This window comes from Spermophilus citellus (assembly GCF_964194105.1).
Source record: "Spermophilus citellus genome assembly, chromosome: 13".
NCBI classification, from domain to species: domain Eukaryota; kingdom Metazoa; phylum Chordata; class Mammalia; order Rodentia; family Sciuridae; genus Spermophilus; species Spermophilus citellus.
In genome coordinates, this window is record NC_138193.1 from 93,661,769 (window position 1) to 93,687,407 (window position 25,639).

The 25,639-nt window shown below is 46.0% G+C and overlaps 1 protein-coding gene across 1 annotated transcript in view; it reads left to right on the forward strand.

Annotated features, from left to right (window-relative positions):
* Window positions 1-25,639, forward strand: part of ALK (ALK receptor tyrosine kinase) — a 671,348-nt gene that overhangs the window by 611,838 nt on the left and 33,871 nt on the right. The window contains exons 12-13 of the mRNA XM_081265286.1: window positions 10,786-10,948; window positions 20,256-20,406. Coding sequence (XP_081121412.1) covers window positions 10,786-10,948; window positions 20,256-20,406 — 314 coding nt within the window. The remainder of the gene's footprint in view (window positions 1-10,785; window positions 10,949-20,255; window positions 20,407-25,639) is intronic.

The following is a 25,639-nucleotide window of genomic DNA, read 5'->3' on the forward strand; positions in this document are numbered from 1 at the left end:
AAACATGGGCTTCAGGTCTTTGTCCCCTGGGATATTTCAGCATCATCAGGCATCTCTCCTGTCTAGAGGAAGACCAAGAAGTAAAAGTATAAACTAGATCATGCATGTGAGTACATCTAGCAAAAGGCAGGCTGATGATATAAGGAGCATCATCACCACCTTAACTTCTCACTATCAAAAAAAAAAAAAAAGAGAGAGAAATGGCCAGAAAGCTTTACAGGAAGGAGTGGGGAGGGCAAAGTGAGCTGTTCACATGTATACTTGTGCACAGATACATAGGCACAGGTGTATGCATAAGCATATCTGCATCATGTGAATAAGGCACATATGTGTATATGTGCACCTATGTACACGCGAGGAAATTCAGTCTGAGAACATGGAAAATTCAACCAAAAACTGTGTTGTAGAAAGAGCCACAGTGACACATCCCTCTTCACTCATCCTCCAGTTGGCTCTGACATCACAGGCCTATTGTGTAACTTTTCTACATGATTCACTATCTTATGACATAAAAGTAACAAATTTCCCCCATCCTTATCCACTGACCTAACATGATTGTGAGAAGCTAAGTTTATTGGGGAGTGGAGATGTTACACAAATATACTGTAATTAAATATATTGGAACAAAGACTTAAACATTCAGAATCACAGATCCTTTTCTCTGAAGTTAGACTTCAAGTACCTTCCACCATCCACCAAATATGAATAGCAACATTTAAATACTTTTCACAACTGCAAAGTAAAGACTGGGTGCCCTTCAGCCTGAAACAGGGAAAGACCACTCTCACCTGACACTGTAAAGTAAGATTAAACAGAAGAGACATGCTGAGGTTCTGAGGAAGCAGAGAAGAAATGAATCCATGTAAAATATTTATGCCTGGGATCATTTAGCGAAGGGTCAGATCGCCTTAAATAACTTATTAAGTCTGGGAAGCCCTACCAAGAAAATATAAAATTATGCTTAGTGGGTTGATTCCAGGAGAGGTAGAAGATGCTGTAGCAGCAGGTTCAAGGCCATGGTCACTGGGAACATCCCTGAAGTGAAATGAAAATGAAAATCCAGGAGTAAAAAAAAGCAGGTGGGGGGAATCTGTCCAGAGAAGTGCTATAAAGAGGTTGATCCTAGCAAATGAGCTACGATTTTTTCATGCTATAAATTTTTTTTTCAAAGACTCAGAAAAAGGCTGTGATGGTGGTAACAGCCTAGAATTTTTATCTCTCTGAATCCCTACATTAAGACAGAGAAATCCTATAAAAACACTTCAACTACACCTACAACAAAATTCAATGACAATTTTTCTCCTCAGATCCCAAAATACAAGTGAGTGAGGACAAAGCATCACCTCACATCACACACAGTATGGTAGCATTGGTACAAGAGCAAGGAGAGGGCAGGACAGGGGGCCCCAAGTAAGAGCAGCTGCTAAAGTGGGAGAGGCTCTGCCCCACCCAGAGGTGCCCGAGCACAAGGGGCCCAAGGAAAGAGCTGAAGGGCCCCCAAGGAATCTGGCCAGGTCTCCTTCCCAGGAAAGCATCCACACTGAGAAGAAATTTCTAGAAGTGAGTCAGTATTGAGTAGGATGGGGATAGTAGAGACAAAAAATAAGAGGATATCCAGGTAAAGTGGGCAGAGCCAGAACCCTGGAGTACAAGCCGCCATGTTCTCATGTTCACAGGAGAGAGTAGAGGGAGCCCTGGGAAGTTCAAAAAGCTCCTGACCTCCAAAAGCTCAGGAAAATTAATTTCACATAAAAACACATAGCAGAGAAGTATCAAGGTCAAATCCTGTACAAAATTACAATAAGAAAAAAAAAGAACAAAGAGGGCAGAATAACACCCCTGTAGAAAATATAGCCTACCAGAAAGATCTGTCCTGGTCTAAGTCAAAACAATAAACTCTGATTTCAACATGAGCTAAGACACTGAGGACATGACCCAAGACGTAAAAATAACATGAATCAATGTTTTAAAAGCTCAAAAGTTAGGTGATGTAGCTCTCAGAAAGGAATTTGGAATAAAAGGAAAATTTTCAGAAATGAAATATTAAACTAAAAGGAATGAATAGCAAATAAAACAGTTAATGCCTTACCCAAAATAGAGTGAAAAGAGGACATTTTTAAATATCAAGTAGGTGACATCCATCAAGAAAGGGTAAAAAAAAAAAAACCTCCACTGTACAAGTAACAGTAATCCCTGAAGAAGAAAACCAAAGAACTGGAACAAAACCAATACTTAAAGCTGTAAGTCAAGGCAACGATCCTTATCAAAACTGCTTATTAAAGGAGTGCAGTACACACCCAAGAACACTGACCCAGAGGAGCTATAGCAACACAAATTCTGGGAAAATTGCTGGATGTCAAAGAAAAAGAAAAAAAAATGGGCACCTAAGGAAAATAGCAAGTGATTTGTTAAAGAAGGAAATTTAAATTATCAGAATTTTTAAAACAGTAACAGTTTTAAGTCAGAAGAAAATAGAGTAGCATATTTAATCTACTCTAGGGAAGAAATAGTATCAACATCCAAGAACTCAATAAATATTTCTTCCTTTGAAATCTACTTAAAAAACAAGATTCAGAAAATAAAAATAAGAAGAGAAACATCAACATAAGGACTTTCATGACCATTAAACATAGTACTTGTAGAACTAATAACAAAGAAGGGTTAAAGAGCAAAGAGTGACGTGTAATGACAGTTTGCCCCACAATGTGGATGTAGTCCAAGAAATGATAGGAGAATAGAGTGTACATGTACCAAAAAGTTCTCTAATTCCTCTCAATTTTTATATTAATAATGATGATAGTAGAGTAAGTATTGTTTTTCCTAATGCCGTTGTGTGTATAAGGAAAGCTAAATTAAAATGATAGGATTTTCTAATTCCATTGTCATCTGTGTTCTTGAGAAACATGATTCTCAATGTGGAGGAAGAAATACAGATGTAATATAGAAGAGGTTAAATTTTTTTAAAAGAATTTAATTCCGAATATGAATTGGAAAAAATTCATATGACTTCACCAGGCATAAGTGTGTGTTTCATATGGACGTAGGCTTATCCCGTTTACACACACACACACACACACACACACACACACACACGTCGATTTCCTAGCTCTGCTCACTAGAACAGCCTAGAAACAATCACCCACCCAGTAGAGTAAGCCGCCACAGCACCTGGCTCTCCTGTTTACAATACCTGTTGCCACTCATGGAAACCAGGGCTTTTAAGAAAATATCTGACTCCAGGTCTGGAAAAAGAAACATTTTGTTGTGCCATGTCTTTGAGGATCAAAAGGACTCGGGAGGGGCTCTCACTGACCAAAGATCTGACAACTTGAGCTTCTACAGAATAATAATTGTGATTAGGGCAACTTTAGAAGATGATAGAGAACTAATCCCATATCTTGAAAATTGTTTGTAAGGAGAAAGAATTGAGCATTGGTAGTATCTTTCCTATGTGACTGGAGTAACTGAATTGAAATGAGAGCAAGTATGCTTTATAAATGTATTCCAGCTTATAAATTAGGATAAAAAGATATAATTAAAATAGCATAGTTTTACAGCTCCTGATTAATAAATGGACCTGTACCCTGAGCTTCAACAAGTGCTAACATTAAAAAAGACAGTGATAATTAGACATTAAGTACCTCCTGATGAAAGAACCCCACCTAAAGTCTTGCAAAGAGACCCAGCTGGGAATTTGCAGGAGAGAGGCACATGTTGAATTGTGCCATGGGATTGCAGTCAGCAAAGTCCAGAGAAAAGATACAGACCATGTGGTCCAGAGTCTTCAAAAGATAAAATAAGGAACAGAGGTAGAAGAGGATTCTATAGATTTAAAGAAACAATTTCTTTTTTTAATTTTAATGGTCAAGATTAACGACTATACCTAGGGGTGACGCACATTTGGGTAATAAAACTACTGAGAAATGCAAGGAAGTGATTATGAGAGAAGCCAGGAGACAATTCCTTTTAGGAGGAAGGAAGGCACTGAAAATGGAGAGGCCATTGAGGCTCTTATGAAGTCAGGGGCAATGTTCTGTTTCTTGACCTGGGCAGTGGTTAAATGGGTATTTGCTTTTTAATGACCTACTAAGTACGTATTACATTTGCTTTGTGCACCTTTCTTTGTGCTTTGTTTTAAAATTAAAAGGTTAAATTTTTTTCTCATCACTGAGGAGACCTATATTGTCCTGCCATTAAATAGAACCAGTTTCATTCTCGAGTGCATACTTACAGAAATAGATTTCTTTCTTTTTTTGCACTTGCAACAGAACAAAGGAATACAACAAGACTTTTAAAACTAAAGGTATATATTATAATAATATTTACCAGGGCGTCTGATTCCATAGTATTCCTTTGGTGGTTTTGAGTTGCCTATCTAATTATAGAGCCAATATCAGATTAGATTCTGAAGAAAGGCACATCACTCTATTATTTAAAGAGTTGAGATAGGTGGTAGAGATGTTTTGACCCCACTACGATCACCTTATTTTCATTTTGCTCTGGAAGTTCCCAGTGACCAAAGATGTGACAACTTGAGTTTCTACAGGATAATAATTGTGATTAATTAAAACCCAAAAATATAATTAAATTCATGAATTTTTAATGATACACAAATAATTATTTGGGCAATTTTAGAAGATGATGGAGAACTAATTCCACATCTAATAAGAGAACAATTGAATATTGCTATGTATAAAAAAGGTCACTTTTCCAATTTGTGTTAGTCAGTTTTTTGTTGCTGTGACCAAAAGACCTGACAAGAAAGAACATGAGACAATTCCTTTCAAGAGAAAGGAAGGAGCTGAGATTGGAGAGGCCATTGAAGGTGTTATGAAGTCACAGGCAAAGTGACTTAGAAGTCTCAGTCTACAGTTGGCTGCCTCCATTCTCTAGCCTGAGGTGAGGCAGAACATCATGGCAGAAGGGTATGGCAGAGAAAAGCTGCTCAACTCTCTCTCTGCTCAACCAGAAACAGAGAGAGAAGAAGGACTAGGGACAATATGTAATTCCCAAGGGCACCCCCAGTTCCTCCAACCATGCTCCACAGTTACCATCAGTGATCCATTTAAATTATTAATTCATTAAGTAGATGAATCCATTGGTTAGGTTATAGGTCACATAATTTAATCATTTCACTTCTGAAGGTTGCTATATTGCCTAACATGGGGGAGGGATTTGTTTGAGGGGAGGGGGCACACCTCATATCCAAATCATAATACAATCTATGCCAAAGAATGGTGTCATATACATTTATGGATGGGTGACTGATTATATTTATTTGGATTTTGATCTGATTCTTGTTCAGTAAGGTTTGGGGTACCAATCAAAATGGTTCAGTATGTCATAACTTTCAAGAAGTTTAGGTCAGTCGTTGGTTATAGACAAAATTTAATTCCGTGGATCAGAATCAAAATGGTGCAAATTATCCACATGAAACACTGAGTGCTTTTCTTTGGTACAACACTTACAGGCCTTCAACACGAGGCAGATCCTTATTGTGGTGATTAATAGTGATAGTTGAAAACTTATTTTCCTTTGTACCATGCTTTATTTCTTTGCATTGAATTGAGTAGATGAGATGGCTTAGCAACAGTAATAAAAACCAGTACAATCGCTTTCTAGCCCGGTTTTTTTTTTAACATTGTGCTGTATATTACTAATTGATTTGTTTCTTCTTGAAGGGCTCTGCAATATACTTAAAATGAAACCCAGTGCTTAATAGATTTTTTCTTTACTCAGCTGTCTATAACCAATCAGTATTTTCATGTGTGTGGGTTCTTTTATACAATTTAGGTGTGAATGAGCACTGAACTACACTTGCAGTGTGTGGTGCTTTGTAGAACAAAATAAAGCCATTCCTTTTTTTTTCATAAATGACTTTTAATAAAATAGGGATTCATTTGTTTAAGTAAGAGAAAAAGGAAGGGGCAGGATTTCTCCCTTCCCTGCCCCCAATCCGGGCTCCTCTCTGAGGGCCATTTGATTCTCGCGTGGCTCCACAGAGCTTCAGCGGCCAATGAGAACCCTTTGCAAGGGAAATATGGAGACCCTTGTAACCTTAGATTGACAGCTCAGCATCAAGCCTGCCTCACTGCTGGTCTCATTGGGACTTTAATCTCCCTAAAACCAGAGTTTCGCCCTGTTGCTTGTGGTACAGTTCCTCTTTCTTATATCTCTCTGCTTCCTGACCTTTGAACATTCCAGTCACTGGATTTCCCTTTTGATACCACCTGGCTCCCAGTGGCCTCTTTGAGAATTGACCCCATCTCTTTTCCTGGGCTGGTTCTCTTGACCTAGTAAATCCCACACTCCACTAAGCTAAACTACTACTGGGGCCACTGTGGGACTTTCTAGGATTGAGGGTCCATCCACCACAGTACCCTGACCAGACCCTTCATGGTGACTTGCCTACTGTCTGTGCCCGAGCAACCTTGGTATAGTCTGTCCTGGCTTGAAATGAGCCCCTAGCTCAGGGATTGAAAAGGAAGAAACATATCATTTAGAAAAGTTCATGGGGACTTCCCCTTAATCCTAGCACTATTTTTATCCTTGAACTTGGCTTGACAAAAGATCTGCATTTAATCCCTGCCTTAACCAATTATCCACTCACTGCATAATCTACAGAACAAGCACTCAGCTGCTCTGAACTTGAATTAAAGGGAATACTATAACTTTGCCTTCAGCTATACAAAATTTCAGAACGTTTAAAGGCATTTAATACATGTATAAAAGCACAGTGCCTGACTTACATTGGCGGGGCAGTAAATATTGAGAGGTTTTGCCCCCTTCGTGGGTGGATTTACCTCTTAGGTATCTAAGGTCCAGGACCCCACACACACCCAAAAGGAGAGACAAGACAATTCATGAAAAAAGCAGCTTCCACCTGCAGATCAAAGCTCACCTTGGTCTCTCCTGTACCCCAAGATATTTGATAACTCTCCTGCCTCTCACCTGCCTGCTTCAGTCCACAGGTTGTGTCCAGTGCCTTCTACTCTTGTGACAGTGCTGAAAATTCACCTAGCTCCTGCCTACCCTCTCATGGTTCTAACCTACCTTAGCCTAGAGCTGATCTTGTACCTGCCAGAACTGCTAGATCCTTCCTGCTTCCACCATCCCCTCTTCCAGATTGTTTCCTGTGAAACTTTACTAGGTCCACGATGCCACCAGGCTCAGAGCCATAGTCCAACCCTTGGGCAAGGATCTGGAAAATTTTAAAGTCTATTCCAAGCAAGCACCTTCACAGGGATTCTAGAAATAAAGCAGAATAGCAATTATCCTCACAGGTACCCACTGTTCTAGTGAACCCATCTCAAAAAAACAGATTTCTAGCATTAAGGAAGTTCCTAAGAAAGACTGGGAGATCAGGGACTCATGTAAGGATAATCTGAAAAAGATGGAAGTCTTCAAGGCAGAAAGGAGAAGGAGTAACTCTCAATTTTGGCCCCTTCTTCAATGCTGACAGGCTCAGAAAAACCACTTGCTCTATCCAGAATGTTCTTTCTTCATCTGGACAAAGAGGTAGATGGGACTAGTCTATAAAACTGATTGACTCTCAGGTTCTCTTGGAAAGGTTTTTACATAAAACAGCTCTTGCCTTCCCATCCCCACCCAGAACTACTGAATCTGGATTTCCAGGTATCTGTATTTTGAAGGTTCTTAAATGGTTTGGGAACCGCTGATTTGGTGATTTTTTTTTTTAAGGTCCCATCTTTCTGTGACATTCTATGAGATTTCAGACAAAATGAATGAAGGGAGCCAAAGGGAAGAAGCTTGAACAAGACACGAGAAGCAGGATAGCCCTTGCAGAAGGAGTAATAAACTCAAACTCCATACTCCGAAGAAGTGGTGCTGGTGGGAAACATAAATTGATTCCAAACAAAATCGGGCAGATTTATGTGGGTCAGAGCCATCCAAGAGAGCAGGGAGCACCTCCATGCCTCAAAGGCTACTGGGAGCAGCAGATTTCTGGCTGGATGAATCATGAGCCTGACCGGGGATGGCAAATCCTCTGTTCCCATGAAATCCACTTTAGAAAGACTTTCCTCTCTGGGCCTTTCCATCAGAAATCACTGAAAATAAAAACAAAATTTTGTGTAGAGAAACCACCTGAGACTACTATACATCCATTGAACTGGGAAAATACTGGTCCCTTTATTGAGAAATAGCCCTAGAGTCCCTCCTTTATGGGATGGAGGCATAAATCTTGAGATTGGGTGTCTGCTTCCCACAGTGAACATGAAGTTACACACTGTTTAAACTATATTCATTAGGCCTCTCTAATGCTGAATGACCCTTTGCCTAGATCATCTTTTCACTTTCACAGAAAGCCTAAGCTAATCTCCATTTATTCAGGTTAGAAAATTCTGTCTCAGAGAGGTAATATAATCTAACCCAGGTCTCACAGAGGATCAGGGGCAAAAATCCAGGATGAGAAAAATTGGCACAGCTGAATCTAGAGCCCATGCCCCTCTTCCTGTCTCACCACATGTCCTACCTGGCCAAGATACAGAAGCCTAGTATTCCTAGGAATGTCTCGAAACTTTCTAAACAATGTTAGTTAAGCTAGACTGAAGCTAAAAGTGGGTCCCACTGAAGGCTCTCTCCTCCAGCAAACTCTTGAGAAATAAAAATTTTTTTAAAATACACACAGACACACACACACACACACACACACACACACACACACACAAACTCTTTTATTTCCATGATTGAATTAATCAAATAAATCACTGTGCTTCTGTCCTCAGGTAGATGAGGCTACTCCAGAACCAGGCCATTTGCCATCGGTGTAGATGGGTCTGCAGAATAGGCTTCAGGTTGGAGATAATGGGAGAGGTAGATTTATCAACTCACTTTCAGAACTTTTCTTTTTCTCCCAGCCCCACTGAGTTGAAATCCCCAGGTGCTGCTGGCATGGGATCCATATTCACAGAACCTCTCTCTGACCCCATTTCCAGTTTCAGGGACAACACCAGTCCTGGATACAGATAGGTGCCATTGATACAAGTCAGAGTTTGAGAGTTTGGGACTTCACGATGGCTTTCCTATCCCTCTGCTTCTTTTAACATGCCAATCCAGCCCCAGATAAAGTAGATCAAGGTCTCATAAACAGCAGTTGATGAGACTGTCCCCAAACCCAGGTGCTCTTGCTGATTTCCAAGCCGTGGTCCATCCACTTCACACCGATAGCACAGCCTGCAGGTGGAATTTAGGCTCTGGTGAAGGTAAAAAGGCAACTGGCCAAAAATGTTCTGCTAAAATACATTTTGTAAAGAGTTAGACCTTTGAATTAATAAGACTGCCCCCTTTATAACACAAATAGATCAGAAAGTTAACCATTAGCCATACACACCAAAGGTACATGGACTCACTACCTCCCAGTCCTTGAAATGACTTTCAGAAGACAAACAGACCATTCATTTGATAAAAATGAAGCATGAGTGCTGTGTTGGATAGCTGAATGTATTGGAGCCCCAGTGGAACTTCATGCTTCTGACCTTGGGGCCAGGGCCCTCTCACAAAAGCCCACCAAAACTGGCCCAGTTTTCAAATTATCAATCCTGCCAAGCATAATCTCTGTTTGTTTATAATTGGCAACCCCAATTAATCTCTTTTATGTTCATCACTAAATTAGTTCAAAGTCTTCAATTTTTTTCACTTTAATGTTTTAGTGAACAAAGCTATGTATACTTAAATTAAGTCTTCCATCATTTCCTGTGGGTACAGTTTGACCTAATCTCTCTTTAAAGAAAAATAATCTTGACAATCTGATAATGAGATTTTTTTCTTTTAAGTAAAAATAATTTATCAAGAATACATTTTTTAAAGTTTTTCTAAGTTGTTAAAAAAAAGAAAGAAAGAAAGAAAACTATGCTAGAATTGTGGCCAAAAAGAAATCCAAAAACTCCCCAAGGTCTGGCCTGGCTCAAAGATAGAAAGTTTGAAAGGAAATAGCTCAGAGGTTGGTAATGAGGTGATGGGGGAGGGTTTGTGCTGAGTGTTCCTGCAATGTCCCCAGAAAGCCACCCAAGGATATTAGACAAGGACAGAGCTCACTAAGAAGTGGGCTTAGGAGAAAAAAGGCAAAATTTGACAAATTTGACCCACTTTTTCTTTCTTTTTTTTTTTTAATACTCTCTTTTGCATACAGAACCTGAAAGTTACTCTCATTGCATTTCTAAGTCCAACTTGGTTTTAATAAGGAAGTTGAGGCCTGATGTTCAGGGTCTGTTACCAAGTGTCTGACAGACAGAGCCATAGCCAGCAGTGGGAAACTTCCTGCTCCCACCTGTCCTGGGTGCCTGGGCCAATGGTGGGGTCATGGGGCTAGTACTATGTCTAATTTCTATTTTCTGTCTTCTCAAAGCTACAAGGTTCCTATATGCACATGCCAAGCCTTTGGAAGCAGGTTAGCAACAGTCATAGTAGACCAGATGGAGCTCCTATAGTTTGCCCATCTTTGTGCTGGACTCTATGAGAGACCAGGAGAATTCTAGGTCAGGTCCATGTCTGTGTCACATAAAAGGACACTTTACTCCCTCCTTAGATGGCCCATAGCACAGTATTACCTGGATCTTTCCATGGCTTTTTTCCCCTGGCACATAGTAAGCTCAAGAGAAATTTCCAGTTTGAATGGCTGATCAGTGTTTCTTGACCCAACCATGATACCATCTTGGAATGCATGTTTGAACCTATAGAGCTGACAACTTGGAGACAGCCCAGAGAGGCCTCTGGAGAAAGCCAGGCCAGGCCAAGTGAGTGACTGTCTCTCCTTTTGTGCCACAGTTCACTGGCTGTTCACCACGTGCGGGGCCAGCGGACCCCATGGCCCCACGCAGGCCCAGTGCAACAATGCCTACCAGAACTCCAACCAGAGTGTGGTGGTAGGGAGTGAAGGGCCCCTGAAGGGCATCCAGATCTGGAAAGTGCCAGCCACTGACACCTACAGGTATGTATGGGAGAGGGGGAGGCCGAGGGGCAGATCCATTTCCCTGAAGAGGATTGGAGTCCTGCCTGTGGATGCATGTCCCTGGGGTGCCTAAGCATGCCAAGGTTCAAGGGCCACACATGGCAGCCTGCAGTAAGGTGTAAGGCCTGGAGACCAAATCTGGCTCACACACTGTTGTGGAGATGATAGGCATGCATTAGCTAGCTACATAAATATTACTAATAATTATAATTATGATGGACTGTCCTTTGAATACTACTTGATGTTCTTCAGATGAGACAAGGTGTGTAAAAAATATTTGGAAAACAAAAATACTATGCACACAAAAGCTGATGCTCTTGTGTTTGTCTTTACCCTCTCTGGACCTTCACTGTATGCATGTAAAGCAAGCTGTTCTCTGATGCTCATCCTCACCCCAATCCCAACTCCACAGTTTTCCACCAGGGCAAAGTCAGGCAGGAGGAGCCTGACTCCCCTGTGCTACCTCGAGGCCACGGCACTAAGCAAAGCTTGTGGTGAGATTGGAGGGCCAACTCCGCATGTCTGGGTGGGTTTGGGGAATCGGAATTTCCACCTAGTTGTCAGGTGGTACCGATGCCGCCTTTGAGAGTCTCTGAGTTCTTCAGACCCGGGACTTAGTCAAGCCTGTGTAGTCCTTATCCAGGCTCTAGAGGGCCCACACAACAGCCCTCATTTTACAATTAAGGAGACAGACTCAGAGAGCCAACAGTATCCCTCCAGTCACATCATCTAGAATCAGCCTCCAACCTCAGACATCTGAGGTGTGGCCTCACTGCAGCCTCCTCCACCCAGCCCTTCACCACTGGGCTAGCCGGGAAGCATCCTCACTGTAAGTGTTGGCGCCTGGTGGTGCTCTCCTTCCCCTCCGGCAGCTCCTCCCTGTGTTCCAGGACAGGGGTTTCTCAGGTCTCTCTGTTTTCTCTCTCCAATTTAAGGGTGTTTTGTGATATCCTGATTCCTTGGCAAGTGTATTCTGGGGAGGGCCCTAAGTGCTTTTTAAGTGACATTCTGGGCAGGAACATAATAACAAGGTTTGACTGCAATCAGGTTAGCTGTTTCAGGTCCCATCCACCCTCAATAAATGTCCCAAAGACCCAGTAAGTACACCAAGCAAAGCCAGACCTCCCCTTCCTGCCCAGCAGAACCTCCCTGTGTCCCAGGGCAGGGAGGAAAGGATTCCTGGGGAGAGGTGATGAAAGCTCGTTGAGAATCCACCTGGTATTTCTCCTGCTTTTAGCAGGGAGGTGAGTGGCATGGTTACTGCTGATACCCTCAAGCTTTCATATGAGAAAACTGGAGTCAGGGAAGCTCAGCTCCAGATCTAAGACTACACAGTGACAGAGCTGGCATTGAAACCCAGGGCCTCCACCTTAGAGTCTGTGCTCCTTGCACTGACACCCACATCTGGACTCTGGGAGGCACACAGAGGCTAGGAGGGACAGGAAAGGAGATTAGACATAGGAACCATCTACAGCCCACCTCCAGAAAGCCTCTGGAAATGAGAGCCTAGAAAGAGAAGCCAAGCCACCTGAAGGGAGCAGTAAAGTAGGCAGAACCCCATCGTCCCCTCCCAGCCCAGGGCATTTCCAGAGCAGATGGGAATCAGCCAGGGACAAAATATAAAGACTTCCCTGATGCTTCTCCCACAGAAGTTCACAGTCAGGAGATGCCTGACCTGGGGTCCTCTTGGGCTTCAGTCCCCCTAGACATGGGGCCCACTTCCATATTTAGAAGAGGCTCCTCTGCCCATTAGTATGCAGCAGCAGAGCACTGGCCCCGACCCAGCTGCTTATGACGATGATGCACCCAGCACAAAGCCTCCAAGCGGGAGGAGCACCTCCCCTGTGGACAGAGAACTCAGCAAGAACAGCAGCAGGCAGCTTCAGAGGCATTTCCAGGGACAGACCTATTCCATCAGCATTAGCTCCTGACTTTCCTGTTTCTGATGACTTTAGTCTGACTTCTTCAGATGGGCTCTGGGTTTTGAAAGATTTGGCCTGCCAGAGGAACTAAACTTATTAAATAATAATTAACTCACTTTCCCATGTATTATTAATCACAGCCTTATTAAGCCTAGTCAGGTTTCTGATCCGCATGAAGTGCCACAGAATTTTCATGCTGCATTGATGTAACCCCAGCTAACACTGGAGAACCGTTTCTACCCTCCCTTTGAAATGTTGAGACTATCTCGTAGTCCCTAGCATTGACGGGTGTTTGCGTAATTGATAACATATACAAGGAGCTGTTCTTCTATTGAAACAGGTGTTTTTAGTCAGCTTTTGTGACCAGAAGACATAACAAGCACAACTTAGGGGAGGGAAAGTTTACTTTGGCTCACTGTTTCAGAGGTTCAGTCCGTGGTCGGCTCACGGCATCGCTCTGGGCCTAACGTGAGGCAGAAGAAGGGCCTGGCCAAAGAAAACTGCTCGGTTCATGCCCCTCCAGGAGCAGAGAGAGTTCTGCTCGCCAGGGACAAAATATAAACCTCAAAGACACAGGCCAGTGACCTGTTTCCTCCAGACACACCCAACCTGCCTACAGTTACCACCCATTCAAGTGGTCCTATGATGTCTCCACTGGGCGTGGAGGTGAGGGGAAGGGGGCTAACACTTACCAAACATCACATGCCAGGGTGGGGCCTCCATTGCCTGGGCTTCCTCTGGATGTATGTGGGTGAAAGCACCCTCTACTCTTTAAGTGGACCCATCTCCCACCTTCTTACTCATTTGCCCACCACAAAGGAGGAGGCCCAGAAAGCGGGAGCTGAAGGAGGGGCTGGGAAGAGTAGAGTTGGGGCTCCTCCTCTTCTGCCCCGCCACCTGCTTTCTCTGCCCTGGATTTGCCTGTGCCTCTATCAAAACAGCAAGGGGTGAGGGGGTCATATTCCATGCAAGCCCCTGCCCTGGTGTCAGTACTTGTTCCCCTCCTGCCGTGCAAATCTCAGTGAACCACAATAATTACCTGTCTGGAGCTTGTGCCTGACCCCAGGTTTACCAAAGTGAGTGAGAGCCAGCCCCAGCCCCAGCCCCAGCCCCAGCCCCGGAGGAACGGCAGCCCTGGGTACAGTGGACTTGGGAACAAGCATTTCCATGTGATGGAGAAGAATGAAAATGGATGTTGACTCAAGGTACCACTGTCAGCGGCCGGGGGGACATTTCTCCCAGTCTTAGTAGGTGAAGAGTTTCCTCAAGGAGAGAGGAGCCAGAGTCCCATCTGACGGCAGTAAGAGTGGTCTCCAAGGAGGCAGGGGGGCGGAAGAAGCAGGGTGGCAGGTGCCTGCTGTGGTCCTGCAGGGAGTGGGCCAGGCTGGGGCCAGGCCACTGGAGCCTTGCTTCCCAGATGCCTTTAGCTCCCTTTGATTGCAGGAGGTGGGAGGGACAGAAAGGAGCCCCAGGCCAGCAGAGCAGGTTCCAGGCAGTAGCTGTCATCCAGGCAAGAGAGAAAGGGACCACAGCAGGGCAGGGAAACCAGGATGGAGAGGAGAGGGCAGGGCTGGGAGGACTTTAGGAGGTGGGGTGACTGGGATTTGAGAACTGAGTGGATGGGTGTGGGCAACACTTAGGACAGCACCCACATTTCTGGCTTGAGGGGTGCAGGGAGCAAGGAGAATATCAGCCACTCTTCTAAGGAGCTTGATGGAGAAGGGAAGGCAAGGGTTGGGCACATGTGACAGGCACCTGGTTAAGGGGGACTTCTGAGCCAAGTTGTTCTGCAGGAGACAATGTCCAGAGTGTGCCTAAGGAGGGGGGTGAGTTCCCGATGGAGAGGGTGGGAGGCCACCAGTGCCCACAGAGAGCGTGGATTAGGGAGCCTGTGCTGGGGGGCGGGCCTCCCTTAGAGGCCTGCCTCTTAGAATGGAGATGGACCTCACCTAAGCTTCATCTTAGAATGCAGATGGACCATGACAGAGCCCAACTCTAATGACCAAGAGGGGCATTTTAGAGAGAGTGTGGAGTGCCCACAGAGAGGCAGTCACTCAGCTGATCGCCGGTGCCTCTTGCTCTTTCTGAATCCCCCCAACCCTCCAGCCCCCCGTCCTTCCTGCCTGCCTGCCTCTGTAGACTTCAGCACCCCTCCCCCCGCCCCCTCCGCAGAGCACACATAAAAACATTTGTCAAACACGGCCCACAGCTCCTGTTGGCAGTTCTCACATGGGGCAGTCACTCTTCACACACAACGTACAGAGGCCCCAGAGCCCAGCTGGAGCCAGCTGACCTAGGCCACAGCTGTTCCTGCTGGTCTCCATCAGTGACATTCATTTCCTTACCTGGCTCCAGGGACCAGCGTGTGCAGCTGGATAACCTTAATTCAACCCAATCCACAAACAACCATGGACACACACACACACACACACACACACACACACAGGCACTGAGCTGCAGGATGCCTACTGTGTGCTGAGCACTGAACCACGGGGCTCCTACTGTGGGCCAGGCACTGAGTAGGTACCACAGGACTTGAGGACATGACTGAAACTCCAGAGTCTCATGGTCTCTGGAAAGACCACAGGGCGGGAAAGTTCCGTAGCAGCCCACAACGCCCATCAAGCTCTCGGCAGTAGTAGAAGCGATGTCCCAAAGCATGACGAGCTGCCTCAGTCCTTGCACAGGGAGCCCTCGCCATGAAGAGCACAGAGCAGGCAGGGGCAGGGGCAGGGGGTCAGGCCAAGATCAAGAAGCTGTCAGCAGGATGGAGTTAGAGGTCGCTGAGGTCCTTTCCAGCTCTGCACTGTCAGGAAGGTGCTGAAGGAAGAAGTAGATCAGACCAAGTGCCCAGCTCATAAATGTAATAGGAACAGGACCCAGTGGCCCCTGAGGAGCACATACCTCCCCAACAGGCCCCTCTAACACCAACCCCCAGGGGTGTCACCTGATGGCCCAAGTGACCCATTTGGATAGTATGACTGTACATTGGATCAGAAATTCCCTGCCGCCTAGTCCCTGGCCACGCTGGCAGGCCCCCCAGGCGGTTCTGGGGTCAGGCCAGCCAGATCTTAGCGTCCTGATTTCACAGATGGGGAAATTGAGACTGAGGAGGGAGGGACCCGGCCCCAGCAACAGTCAGGAGTCAGAGCCCTGAGGTCTCTCTTGGCCACACCCTGGTCCACTCAAAGGGGGTACAGGAGAGAAATGGGGTGCTCTGTGTTCCCCTGAGTGGGGGCTCTCTCCTCCCTCTCCTAAGTGGGTACAGAAGCCACCAACATGCTGCACACCAGCTGTGCTGTCATTTCCAGATCCGGCAGGCAGTTGCTTTGATTTGCTGCTAATTCTTTATTTAAAAAAGATTCACAACTCAATTACATCAGGTAACAATAGCTCACAGTCAATAATACAAAATGCAAACCCAATAAACATGCATTCTGACCAGGGGACATGGATTTAGATGAGGGGGGGAAAAAAACAAAAAAATTACAGCGTCAACTCTTTGAGAGCAGTATCTTGTAATTTCCAGTAAATTGGAATCACTGCAAGTCATTTTCCCCACTTGAGTGGCAGGTATATTAATTTCTTGTCATTTGTCAACCATCAAAAATAAATTGTTTGCAAGGGTCCGGGAGAGCACTTCAGAGATTTGGGCTGCAGTTGTTATTCTGACGTGAGTATGTGTGATGTTATTATCAGGGTTTGGGGTCTTCAAAAATTCTAAGACTGGCTTGTGCTTCCCAGGCTGTGTACAGGGTGGGTTCCAGGGGAAACTGTACAGCCTTGACCCAGATCTCCTTGGCCACACTCTGGTCCACCTCCTGCCCCCTTCTCGTTGGTTCACCTCCTTCTGCCTCCCAGAAGCCACCCCCAGGAGAGGAGTGGACAGGCTCACTATCAGGAGTGTGGCTATCATTTGTCACTCTCTGGTTGACCTCTAGGCACTGAATTAGGTCTTTATAGGAATTCTCTCATTTGATTCTCACAACTATTTTTCAAGGAATTATTATCTCCCATTTGTATGCAGGGAAACTTGGGGCTCAGAGAGGGTAAATAAATAGCCAAGGTCACACAGCTAGTGAGTAAGCCTGGCAGGGCCTGAGCCAGGGAGAGACAATCAAGGCATCTCAGGCACATTTCAGGAGATTCTGGCTCTCAGGGTCATCAGTGCTGGTGAGCACCTGGAAGGAGAGGCTGCAATGGCCTCACCTGCTCTTGGTCCGAGTAGCAGAGCTTGGATTTGGATCCAGGTCTGTCTGCATTGTCACCCTTTTTTAACTGTGGTGCACCCCACTCCCAAGAAGATCAGTCCTACTGTAGCAATAAAAGCTTCCAAAGGAAGGAAGCTCTGCATAATGGAATTTCAGGCTTCAGGGGATGATGAGGGAGCCACCCCTTTCCAGGACACCAGCAATTAGTCCAGGCAGTCAGCTGCCTACTCCCATGACGTTAAGCCAGTCCCTAGTCCAGGGTGGGAGCCTGGGACAGAGGCTACCACCCCGCAAAGTAAACTCTGGGCACTGACACCTGATTGCCAAGTTCTACTGTCAGCTCTAGAATATGTGGAGCTGACTCCAGCCCAGAGACCCCCCTCGTGAATCATCTGCACCCTTTTCAAATCAACTATTTACCCCATACGTGAGGCAGGGTTGTGACCTTATTTCCTTCCTTGGTAGTAGAAGCTGAGGTTCTGAGAGGTTGACCAAGTTGCCGCAGGTCACACAGCTCCACAGTGAGGACTATAACCAGCATGTGACTCAGAGCTCTGGGCTCTTTGCAGCCTACCCCACTGCCAAGAGCCAGGTCAAGTCCTAGGGGGGAGCTGCCTTTCCAATTTGGTTAAGGGGTAGAAGAAATAGAAAAGATTTAGTGGGAGAAAATAAAAGGAGTCAAGAACAAGTCTAAAATATAATAATAATTTGACTAAATTTAAACATATGAAAGAGTTCAGAATGATTCATAATACATGCAGATTGATGCAAATGGATATGCAAATGAGACAGAAAGGAATTAACAGGGTAAAGCTTACCTCTCAGCCATAAGTTGGAATGGGCAGGACAAGGACATAGGTAGAAGTCTTCCAAGCAAAGCACATCTCCAGATTGAAATGACTCTTTTATCAACCTGGCCCAGCCCCCCGGAGTAGTGAGCAGGGAGTCCAGGTCCCATGTCTGTCCTGAGACTGCACATTCTCTGGAAGCCACACTGCCAACCCCTGTTTCCGCCTTCTACCAAAAACTTTCCTTTTCCTCAGCCTGTCAGCTCTGTCCATCTCTCGTGAGTCAGAGGGACTTGAGGGTCGAAGGGAATTAGAATGAGCTGGTGTCTTCTCAGGCCTTCATCTTTATCCATCCACATCAGCCTCCTAGGAGCATATGGGAGAGGAGATGGCCTCTATAGGAAGGGAGATGTGTGGGTCTAGACCAGAGTCTGCCAGTGGCCAGCTCTGTGACCTCATATGAGTCATTTAATCCCTCTGAGCCTCAGTCTCCTCATCTGTCAAATGAGAGTAATACCCTCTCCTATTTACGGCTCTTGAGATGACATACACATGTCAGCATGCATGCTGCGCCTCCTGGTGGAGGATGCACTCCCTCTCCAAACCTACAACCCCATCTTCCCCATTCCAGCTGCCTGCTGCAGCCAGACATCCCAGAGGCTCCCTGTCTCTTCACTTCGGGTCACACAAACCTGACTCCTACCCTCCACCCCTTTCTACTTGTCTGACAGATGGGGAGCCATCTGTCAGCCCCACCATGAAGCCAACCTCAGCCCTCCACCCCACCCCAGCCCCACAACCAGCAGAGGTCCTGGCACCTGTCACATCCTCCGGATCCCTCCTGGGGCTGATCACCTGACAACCCACACTTTGCAAAGAGACTCGCAGCATCGTGAGGCTTTCGTGCCATTGTCTCTTCTTGATGTTGGACGGTCATGTGAGTCTGGGAAAGAATATGAGATTCTTTTTTTGTGGTAGAAGAGGACCTAATGGTCCTCTCTGACCTTGAAGCCCCAGAATGCCCTCCACTTTGCCTTTTCCAATAGCCACCCTATGGTGAAAGTTCTCTTCTCATAACTAGGACCGTGTCCCCAGTTTCTTGGTTAGTTTTTCAAGGATCTGGAGCCCAGTTTTTCAGGTCTCTGATCCATACAACCTGATACTGTTCCCAACATTCAATAAGCTCCGATTGGTTTCTGAGCACCTGCCAGGCCCCTGGACTGGGCATGAGGTTCTCTGTTTGCATTCCATCAAGAAGGACCACATGGCTGAGGTCTCCAGTCTCTAGGCTCAGCTCTGCGGTGGGAAAGCAGAGGACCCTGACTTGGAGGAGTCCCTAGGAGGCCCTTCCCATGCCCAGAACATGGGAATGTCCTAGAACTGTCTGTGGAGGAGCTGCTGTGTTCCCACTTGGGCAACACTGCCTTGTATCTCTTCCTAGTCGTTCATAAAGGACCTTGGGTCTGAAGGGATGGGATTATGCAAATCCTCCCTCTCCCTGGCAGCTGGTCTCTGGGGAGCCATCTGTTGGCATATGTTAGCTGGTACACTAGCTGCCTTCCAGACCTGCTGCTCTTCCGACACGGTTCACAGACCGAGTCTTTGTCCCCTAGCCTTGCTCGACTTCATCTCAACAGTCTTAGAGGCAGCAGACACAATCCCATGTCCCCATGCTCTGTTTTTATTTTCATCATGATCGGTTGTTTGTTGTCTGCACACAGATTGCTCCAGAAGGAGTTACTGACAAGGCAAGTAAACAGTCTGTGCTCATAAACATGTTCTCCTCCGCCTCTGCCGTGGAACCTCCTTCATTCAGGACCCTGCGGGGTGACTGTAAAACTTTGCACAAAGCCAGCTGCTATTCCAGCCACTCATGCTGCTGATAACAAGTACTCACTGGGGGCCTATTTTGTGGCAGCTACAATTCTCAGACAACCTGTCTGCCTTCCTTTTATCTTCATAACATGTGTAGCTTTTCTTCTTGTCCCCATTCTACAGATGAGGAACAGAGAGATTAAGTTACTTATCCAAGGTCTTATGAGTCTTTTGATCTTGGACTGGGAAATCCAAAATGGTGAAGGCTTAGGTATTTGAGAAGTCATCACCCGACCTTATTCTGCGTGTGTGTGTCCCCTCTTTCTCCCTCTGTCTCTTCACACCTTTCCAGTTTCTTACCTTCCTGGCTCTACATTTCTCTCCTGACAGTGGAGGAAGAATCCCTCCCTACTGGCCTCACGAGGCTGATGTGGGCAAGAATGCTCAGACATGACCATGGCAGCAATGCCCCTGGAAGCTACTGGGTTGGCAGGAAAGGGGGGTCAGTCTTCTTTCTGTTGCAGGAGCCAGTGTGCTTTGTCCCTTGCAGCATCTCAGGCTATGGAGCCGCCGGAGGGAAAGGCGGGAAGAACACCATGATGCGGTCCCATGGCGTGTCTGTGCTGGGCATCTTCAACCTGGAGAAGGATGACATGCTGTACATCCTGGTCGGGCAGCAGGGAGAGGACGCCTGCCCCAGTGTAAGTGCCCAGAGCAGGGGAGGCCTCTTGGAGGACACCAACATCCAGCACACCCCTGGGAGTTCACTTCCAAAAGCTGCAGGACTTGCCCTGGGTTCTGCCTGTAAATACCCCTCCGCCCCCAGTGTCATGTGGGTGCTCAAGAAAGTAGGTGATGTGTGGCTATGGGAGTCTTACATCCCCACGGGGACCAAGACTGAAGCATGGGTTTCATGATTGACCTTTGAAACTGAAGGACTGATTATTCTTCTCTGTAAAAGTATAAGTTGGAGTCACTTCCTGAGCCTCCTGGCTAGGGCCCTGTTATACTTAATCATGCTATTACAAATAGAAAAATACCAGCTTAAACTTCTTGTTCAGCTCGATATCACAGAGTCGTGGCCACATATAGATGCATATAAATGCACAAAAGAAGTTCTGAAAGATACAGCTAACAGTGGCTACTGCTGGGGACAGGACTAGATTGGGAGGGCTTGATCGATCATGACTGGAATTGTTACCAAAAAAAAGGGATTTTTCACATATTATTTATTATGTGTGTGATTAAAACAAAAAAAAAATGAAGACATAAGCCAAGATCCAGAATAAATACTATGCAGCCCAGTTCCCACATTTTATAGGTAAGAAAAATGGAGGCCACAGAGGTAAAGGGACTTGTCCCAAGTTACTCACAAAGTGGCCCAGAGCTCAAGGCTCTTATTTTTCCTGTGCCCTTTACCTGCCTCAGTTTCCATATACATTTTCCCATTCATGCTAAAATTCATCCCTGGGCATGCCTCTGTAGTCCCAGAGACAGTCTGACATTGTGTCTCTGGCCCTCTTGGGATAGGGTGACCATCTGTCCAAGACGGAGAACACCAATAGCAGGAGCTGAGAAAGCCCAGAGTGGCCTAAAATTGCCAGGAGGATGAGACAGAGGCAATTAATTAAGCGCAGCTGTGAAACCCCTAGATGCTCTAGTTGTTACCTCTTGCCTGTCTGTGTTGGGGGCAGGGGACAGGCCCCTGGCAATGCTGGCTGTCTTAGCAGAAACCCAGGATGCTGCAAGGTGGATTGGGCCAGACCCCAGCCTCACATGAAATAAGCTTTGCTTGGGGTAGGTGCCCAGGCAGGGAGCTGGGTTCCTGTGCCCAGGGAAGCTCCTTCTCCAGGAACATATTAGAGAGTATCCTGGGAGAATAGGTAGGGAAACAGGTCTATTCACAGCAGGTCAATTCACAAAATAAATGCAGAAGAGCCAGGCTGTGACTGAGATTCCTGAGGATGGCAAGCAAGAGTATAGCTCAGCTTTCCTCCCTGCCCCATCCCTCATGAGGTGAAGGCAAAGAACAGAAGTAAGCTAAGAGGAGCAACCTTCTGTCTGAGAAAGGTCACCACTTCAACTTTTATTTAGCAACTATAATCAGGACTTTCCAACCTGCTATAATATATTAAGTCATTAAATTACAGGCTGCTGTAATTTTCACAGGAATTCATTGAGTGCTAATGCAATTCTTTCATCTAAGCAGAAAGATTGCATTGACTTCAGCAAGGAACTTTTACTTGATTGGATTGTAATCAGTTATGTCTTTTCACAGGAACGTGTCTTTTTTGTTTTAATTCAATTGTAATCCACTTGTTCCTCTGGGTTGCTGCCCTTTATCATTTTTATTAATCAACCTACTTACTCTCAATCTTAGTTGATACACAGGGAGAGTCCCCAGGGCAGGAGGAGGCAATTCTCAGTCAAGGACACAGAGAGCCCCCTCTACTGGTTGGGTGGGGCATAGCATGGGTATAAGGGGAAAGTAATTGGTGTACCCTGGTTGCTCTAAGCCTCCTGAGTTGTTGGGAAAGGGAAAAAACATATTTTCAGTTACTATCTCCATCCCCAGTTCTGTCTATCAAAAAAAAAAAATAGTGTCTAGAGATGATCTTGAAAGAATGAAGTTAACTCTAAGAATTAAACCACAGGATTTGGCAACTTTGCTAGTTCAACTGCACATTTGTGAAGGTCGCTCTTTCCATGTACCTGGCCACTCCTGAGTGTGAAGTGGGCTCCACCTGCTGAAAACCCCCACCACACATACACACACACACACACACACACACACACACACTCATTCACTCACTCACACACTCACCTGGCCCCTGCTCCTCCCATCCTTCCAGACCCACCCCGAGGCAGAAGTTGAAATCAGGCTTCCCCACCAGAGGTACTGCTGACATTTTGGAGCAGATATTCTCTGGGGGGTGGAGCTTCCCAGTGCATTGCAGGATATTTAGCAGCATGCTGGTTCTCTACCCACTTGATGCCAGTAGTGTTCCCCAGAAAGGACAATCCAGGGTTCTATGGGAGCAAAAGCACTGGTCTACGTGTTAAATCCCATCACCACCATCACCCCGCCCCCAGGCAAGTATTATGAAAAATCAGCTCATGAGCCAGATAACCCTCAATTTATTCAAATTTATTCCACAAATATGTGTTGAATACCTACTGTGTGCCAGTCACTATTCTAGGAACTTTGAGGGGGAAAAGAAAAGTCATTATTCACAAGGAGCTTATGTTCAAGCAGGGGGAGGAGAAAAGTATCTGGGAAAAGAATGGCCAGCAAAGGCCAAGTACCTGAGGTGGGAGCCTGTCCTATGCCCATGGGAATCAGTAGAGGGAGCAGAGAAAGGGGAGGTAAGAGAGGAGGTCGGGGTAATGGTGCTGAGCAGCCCATTCTAAGGACATGTTCAAGCCATAGGAGGGTTGAGCAAATAGTGACTTAGTACTGTGTGTGTGTGTGTCAGAAGACTCACTCTGGCTTCACCATGAAGAGAAGACTGCATGGGCTCAAGGGAAGACTCAGGGCAATGAACCCAAGAGCTATTGCATTAGTCCAGGCAAGATACAAGGGTGACAGTGGAGATGGTGAAAGTGGTTGAATTCTGGGCATATTTTGAATGTAAAATCCAAAAAGATTTCCTGCTTCATTAGATGAGAAATTGAGAGAGAAAAAAAGAGTTAAGGATTATTCTAAGAACAGATTCTGGCCACTGGAAGGAGGAAGCTACCATCATCTGAATTGGGGAATGTGGAAGGAGCACATTGGGGGCAAGATATGAAGGTCAAAGTCCATCTATACTGACATGGAGGGCTGTAGGGGGTCAAGGGAGACGCTGGATGGACAACAGGAGGCAGGCCACTGGAGTCAGGAGAGAGGTCTAGGGTAAAGACATAGAGCTTGGAGAAATCAGCATAAGGCTGAGATGGTTTGAGATTGCCTAGGGTGTCATACAGGTAGAGAAGAAAATCAAGGAGGAGCCCTGGGGACCAACAGTTAGAGGCCAGGAAAAAGAAGAGACCAGCAAAGGATACCAAAAAGGAGAAGTTTGTAAGGTGGGAGAGGATTGGAGGGTGTGGACTCCTGGCAGGCAGACAGAGAAAGTCTGTCAACTCTGCCAAGTGCTGCTTCTAGGTCCAGTAAGACACAGGCTAAGAATGGACCATTCCTCACCCCCAACCAATTTAAAGGGTGTCCTTGGAGCAGGAGCAGTGGAGGATGGGCATGGGTCCCCATTTAGTTAAACAAAAGGCCATCCTCAAACCCCGTGGCCCTCTCTTCCTCACCCCAACAGTCTCCAGATTCTGTTCTACTGAAACAGACATCCCCCCCCCCCCGACCCAGGGGGGATGTGGAACCCAATGCTTTGAGCCAAAGAAGAAGAGGGGAGGGAGCAGGGTCTGGGGGATGGGCCTTCTTAGCATTGCTAGTTTAAACTGGGCAGCACCTTGATTTACAAATGGAGTCAGTCCAGGGATGTGAGGCGCCCACCCACATGGCCCAGCAAATCTCTAGCAAGAGCTGTCAGTAACCCAGTGTGGACTCAATATCCTATTTAGCTGGAAGCCCACACTTCCTCCCTCTTACCCTGGACATGGCTTCTGTTCTCGGCCTGCAGCCCATGCCTGCCCCAGCCCACCATTAGAATGCTCCCTTCCAGCAATCTCCCTCCAGCCTGAACAGGGTTACGTATGCACCAGAGAGAGATTGGTTCTCTACAATAGCAATTCAGAGCCTTCCATCCACACTAAATCCACTCTAAAAAATATCAAATTATTTCCATCATTAAATCCAAAATGCCATAAAACAAATTGCATCTCGGCTGTTTATCTGGAAATTTCTCTAGTACTCATTGCTGGCATCCCTGAATGCTTTAGCATAAGGAGTGGCTCAAGATGAATTGCCATGTCCACTGGCTGGTTACACAGCACCACTTGATGGAAATTTGATGTTTTATTGGTTTATTTTCTCCAGTAAGTGAAAGAAAAGTCATTTTCCTCCGAGGTCAGGCTGATGCTTGGAGAATTCATCTGAGCTTTGGTGGCTGACAAGCAGGTGCAGCTATTCTTGAGGCAATACCCTGGTTATGCAGGAATTCCAGGAGTCTGCACTACAGAAATTTCCAGCACAATCCCAGGGACTCCTAGACCTCTGAGTCCCCACCAGGAATCTGTGGGGTCCAGAAGTCAATGCAAATAAAATAATAACGGCAGCCAGCTATCCAGGCCCTAACGTGTGAGACACTCAGCTGGCACCTTACTCACACTATCCCACCAACCTGTCCTTCATTACTGTCCCACAATGGAGGACCAAGTCACCCAAGGAGGGTGGTGAGTGCAGAATATCTTCCTGCAAGCTCCACAGGTAAGACCGAGAGCTCTATGTAGGGCTGTGCCAGGGATTTTTAGAGACAAGAAATGGGACATTAGCTGGAAGGAATGAGATGTCCAAAGTGGAGAAATGACTTTCCCAAAGACGAGCGGGGAATGAAATCTGAGTCCATCCTTCCACTGTGTTTGGGGGGATTCGTTTGCTTTGTTTTTCTTTACTCTTCCCATGATGCTTCAGAACTGCACCTTCTCCAGAACCTTTAGCGGCTCCATTGCCTAAAAGAGGAAACCTAACTCTTCTGATTGCATTCAAGGGTTCCTGCCATGACCCGGTTTGTACGCTGAGCCCTATCTCACCACACAGGGGCTTGACACTCCTCTTCCTGACAGGTCCTCCAGGACCATCTTTCTGTCCTAAAATGGATTTCTCTAAAAGCAAGAAAGTCCTATACTTTAACACCCCGTTTCCCACTTGATTTCTGCTGCTTTCTCCTCCTGGAATGACAGAACTCCCCTGTTCTCTGTGCTAATCCCCCCTATATCCTTCCAAGCCCAACTGTAAGCCACCTCCTGCAGGCAGTCCTCCCTGACCAC